This window comes from Dama dama, chromosome 15, assembly GCF_033118175.1.
Source record: "Dama dama isolate Ldn47 chromosome 15, ASM3311817v1, whole genome shotgun sequence".
Classification (NCBI taxonomy): domain Eukaryota; kingdom Metazoa; phylum Chordata; class Mammalia; order Artiodactyla; family Cervidae; genus Dama; species Dama dama.
This window is the reverse complement of record NC_083695.1, coordinates 60,139,359-60,144,521: the sequence shown is the minus strand read 5'-3', so window position 1 is coordinate 60,144,521 and position 5,163 is coordinate 60,139,359. Positions and strand designations below refer to the sequence as shown.

Genomic DNA, 5,163 nt, shown 5'->3' with positions numbered 1-5,163 from the left:
CTGATGGTTGGAACGTAAAATGGTGCAGTCATTATAGGAAACAGTGCAGAATTTCCTAAAAAAGCTAAAAAAAAAAAAATAATAATAACATATGATCCAGGAATTCCACTTCTGGGTGGATGACCAAAAGAACTGAAAGCAAAAACTCAAACAAATATTTGTACACACATATTCATAGCAGCGTTATTCACAATAGCCAAAAGGTGGAAGCAACCAAAGTGTCCATCAGCTGATTAATGCATAAGCACAATGTGGATTATACATATGATGGAATATTATTCAGCCTTAAAAAGGAAGGAAATTTTGACACATGCTACATCGATGAATCCTGAAGAAGTTAGACTAAGTAAAATATACTAGTCACAAAAGGACAAATGCCTCTGAACCACAACTAGAGAAGCCCACACACCGCAACGAAGACCCAGCACAGCCAAAACAAAAACAAAACCCAACAAACCAAAGGACAAATGCTGTATGATTCCACTTGCATGACATACCTAGAGTAGTCAGTTCATGGCGACGGAAGGAGGAGGAGGAAGGGAGGAATGAAGAGTTAGCATTTAATGGGTACAGAATTTCAGTTTTGGAAGAAGAAAAAAGTCCTGGAGCTGGATGGTGGTGATGGTTGCACAACAGTGTAAATGTACCTAATGTCACTGAATTGTACACTTAAAATGGTTTAAATCGTTAAAATTTGTGTTTTGTGTATTTAATGACAATTTACAAGAAGTTATGACAGAGGATGAGATGGCTGGATGGCATCACCGACTCGATGGACATGAGTTTGAGTAAACTCAGGGAGTTGGTGATGGACAGGGAGGCCTGGCGTGCTGTGATTCGTGGGGTTGCAAAGAGTCGGACATGACTGAGCAACTGAACTGAACTGAACTGATCCCCTTTCTGACATGGCAGAGCACATTTGTGTGCCCCCTCTGTTCTGGGGGCAATGTTTCTGACAGGAAGAGTGGTCTCAGATATCTATCTCCCTTAATAATGAGGACTTTCCCGTAACAAACTTTTCATTGTAATTAGTGAAAAATGTCACAAGATGTCACTCTTTAGCTGAAAAATTATTCCTATTTGGTTCGTTAGCCAGTAACTATAAGTAATGCCAGAGCATCAGATAAAAGCCTGTATATAGTACTTTGCTTATACAAACAAGGTTTTCTGGGGAAGAGAATCCATTTTACATCTGTGAAATGGATTAATAAGCTACTGTTTATAAAATCTATATTAATATTTCTTAACTTCATTGGTACTAATTGTTTTTCAGTTTAAGTTGAATTGGTGTAAATCAAGACCTAACTAACTTTGCAAGTGATAGTAGTGAAATGCAAAGCTGAAATGTAAAGATCTTTGATCATTTATAGTCAGGTGGCTTCTGGCTTTAACACTAAATGATGTGTGACATTGGGTAAGTCCTTTAATCTCTCTCATTTCACCAGAGTGGTGGAAATGTCCTTCCTTAGGTCAACATACACTATTGGATGTTTACTTTGTGCAAAAACATATTTAAATAAATTCTAATACTAAAATATTCTGATTTTTATGGTAGTAATCAAATTGCAACTGTTGAAATATACCAATGGAAGTTCAGTAACAGAAAATACTGTCCACAAGAAGACATTAGGAAGTATAATGAGACTTCTTGACCTCCCAAAGGAGTATTTTAGGAAAATATTTACTTGTATCAAACAATTATAGTCGGAGGTATAAACTCTTGAATTAAAAAATATCACATATATTACTGAAAACAGTTTTAAAAAGATAATGGAGTATCCTGAAATGTAGAAAAAAGTGCTTTGTTTAAATGTAAATATTTTTAAGATTCAAGAACACGTTAATTCTTTTTTTTTTTTATTTTTTTCAGTGGGTTTTGTCATACATGTTAATTCTTAATATGTATACCTACAGCTGATTCATGTTGAGGTTTGACAGGAAACAACAAAATTCTATAAAGCAATTGTCCTTCAATTAAAAAATCAACAAATTAAAAAAATAAAGAGTGGAGAAAGAAAAAAAAGAACATGTTAACTCTTAAAGGTTAACCATTTGAATTGGTAATATTATACTATAATAACAATTTTTAAACTTCTAATTTCTGTAAGAAGTTAAGTTTGATTTATAATACCTAAAAATAATCAAAAGATCAATGCTCACCCCTGGGTGAAATGCTGGACAATATAATAAGTCAATAAACTAAGATATTACATTTTTATCAGTAGTAACAGTTATTAGGATTAATATTATTAGGATGAGAAAAATTATTCAAAATCATGGGTGAAAATAAAGAACTCAGAATGATATAAAAATCAGAGTGTAAACAGTGCCCAGTTTAGGCTATTTACAGTTGTTTTTGCTTCATTTCATTTTATTTAACTCTTAAAACTCAGATATTTCTGTTTCAACTTTCATTTCCAAATGATTAAACATGTAAAAGGAGAGGGGGTAGAGTAGCTAAAGGGTACGGGGTTGCTTTTTGTGGTCATAAAAATGTTCCAAAATTAACTGTAGTGATAGTTGCACATATCTGTGAATATATTAAAAACCATTGAATTTTACACTTTAAATGGGTGAACTGTATAAAAGGGCTTCCCTGGGAGCTCAGACAGTAAAGAATCTGCCTGCAATCTGGGAGACCTGGGTTTGATCTCTGGGTTGGGACGATCTCCTGGAGGAGGGCATGGCAATCCTCTCTAGCATTCTTGCCTGGAGAATCCCCATGGACAGAGAAGCCTGGCAGGCTACAGTCTGTGGGGTGGCAAAAAGTCGGACACAACTGAGCGACTAAGTACAGCAAAATGGTAAATAAAGCTGTTATTAAAAGGGGAAGGAAGCACTATTCAAACATTTTTTCCATTACTGCAAATATAGTTATGAATGCCTATTTTTAGAAGAGTATTGAGAACAACTGATTGGGAGGGAGAGATAAATTGGAAGTATGGGATTAACAGATGCACACTGTTGTATATGAAATTGATATACAACAAGGGTTTACTGCAGATCACAGGGAACTATATTCAATCTCTTGTAATAAACTATAATGGAAAAGAGTTTTTATAAGGAATATTGCTATATATGTATAACTGAGTTACTTTGTTGTACACCTGAAACTAACACAGTATTGTAAATCAACAATAATTCAGTTAAAATAAATACAGTTCAAGTAAGAAAAAATAGGTAAGAGTGACGTTAAAATTCGCGTGATTAAACCCTGGAATCAAAAAAGATTTATATTTCATGTTATAGCATCACTTCCATCATGCGTGTGTGTGTGTGTGTGTGTTTGTGGCGCGGTGATGGGAAATCTCCCAGTGAAAGAGAAGTTTGGGAGGGGCGTAGTGGGGGAGGCTCTTCTGTTCCATTGATAACACGTTCATTCACTGGGAGTCGGCTAAAACAGACTAATCCTTCACGCAGTAATTCCACCTTAATAAGGCCCTGCCACCTCTCCCAGAATTCGGTAAGTTCAAAGTGCAGTAAAAGTGCATTTTTCCAAAGAATAATTTGAAACGATATTGTATATAATTACTGGAGGGTGAAGAGAGGGGGTAGAGGGGGAAGTCATAATTACCAGGCGTCGCTTTGCTGTAGTATTTGCACTGGGGAGATAACCGCAATGCGCAATAAGTTTCAAAAAGATTGTTTAGACAGTAATTGGCTTTTTCTCAGGAAAACTTTTCAGAAGGGCCTTTCGCAAGCTGCTACTGCCCCCTGGAAACCAGCGCCCAGGGAGTCTGGGGAGGCGGGTTGGCAGATGCCTGTCCTCTGTCAGTAGCCGTCTCTGCCTCTGTCCCCAGGACCAAGGATGCTGCTCTCCTGGCCCCGCTACCGCTGAAGCGCCCAGGGGGTCCCTGGAGAGCCGACCTGAGCGCAGACACCACAAGCCATGAGTCCTCTGAGGTGGCGAGCGTCCCTCTCGCTTCTGCTGCTGCTGGGCGGCTGCCTCCTCGCGGCCGCCGGGAGAAAGCAGGGGGCGGCCGGCGTCGCGGCCGAACCGGCTTCGGGCTCCGCAGGCGGCTCCTCCGGCCGCTTTGTCAGCCCCGAGCGGCACACGTGCAGCTGGCAGCTCCTGCCGCCCGCCCCAGGGCCCGAAGCCGGCAGCGAGCTGGCGCTGCGCTGCCAAGGCCCGGACGGGGCGCGCCACCAGTGCGCCTACCGCGGAGAGCCGGGGCGCTGCGCCGTCTACGCCGCCCGCCGATCGCACTACTGGAAGCAGGTGCTGGGCGGGCTGCGCAGGAAGCGGCGGCCCTGCCACGACCCCGCGCCGCTCAAGGCCCGCCTGTGCGCCGGCAAGAAGGGCCGTGGCGCGGAGCTGCGCCTGGTGCCCCAGGCATTCCCAGTCGTCAGCCCCAAGGCGGCGGGCTTCCCCCGGGATCCCAAGCCCCGGGCCAGGAGCCGGGGGCAGCCCCGAGAGCCCGCGCTCGGCCCCGCGGCACGGGCCCCGCCTCCCCCGAGCGCGCCGCCCAAAGGGAAGCCCTCTGAGCAGAAGCCCAGAGGGGGCAAGAGGAAGGCGGCCTGGGACCCAGATGAGGAGCGACCACTGGGGACCGGGCCTGATCCCGACGGGCTGGACGAGAACGCGAAGCTGACGGACACCTACTGTGCTGAGAAGTGGCACTCTCTCTGCAACTTCTTTGTCAATTTCTGGAATGGCTGAGGATGCGGGCCTGGGGAAGCCTGGGGAAGAGGGGTAGGGGGCGGGGGGGGTGGGTCTATGCCCAGCCGGGGAGGTAAAACTAAGGGCATCCTAGGCCAGGAGATGCAGGAGAGTGGGGAAGAGTCCCGGTTCTAGAAGGGGACTGCGGGGTAGAGTGGGGGTGGGGGTAGGGAGCTTGGGATGGGAGTGTAAAGGGTGTGGACAGTCCCTGAGACAGCAGAGAAGTTAAAAATTATTGAGTCGAGCCTGATTAAGAGCAGAAGAAAGAGTGGAAACAGACGTAAGTAGGCATACCTTAAATGTGCAAAAACTGTTCACTGGGGAGAGAGATGGGTACAGAGAGAGGCTGAAAAAAGGAAGTGGGAAAAAGTGACTAAAATGATGTGACTCCTGTGGGAAGCAGGATACAATGTACACTATTTAACACATTTATATTACAATTGATAACCTGAGCCAGACTGAATTTTCAGTGTCTTCTCATCTACTCGACTGACAAGATTACC

The 5,163-nt window shown here is 43.7% G+C and overlaps 1 protein-coding gene across 1 annotated transcript; it reads left to right on the top strand.

Annotated features, from left to right (window-relative positions):
* Window positions 1-3,889: 3,889 nt before the first annotated feature.
* On the top strand, window positions 3,890-4,660 carry FGFBP3 (fibroblast growth factor binding protein 3). Its single transcript, XM_061163100.1, has one exon. It carries the CDS (start codon window positions 3,890-3,892, stop codon window positions 4,658-4,660), a length of 771 nt encoding a protein of 256 aa, XP_061019083.1.
* Window positions 4,661-5,163: the final 503 nt, after the last annotated feature.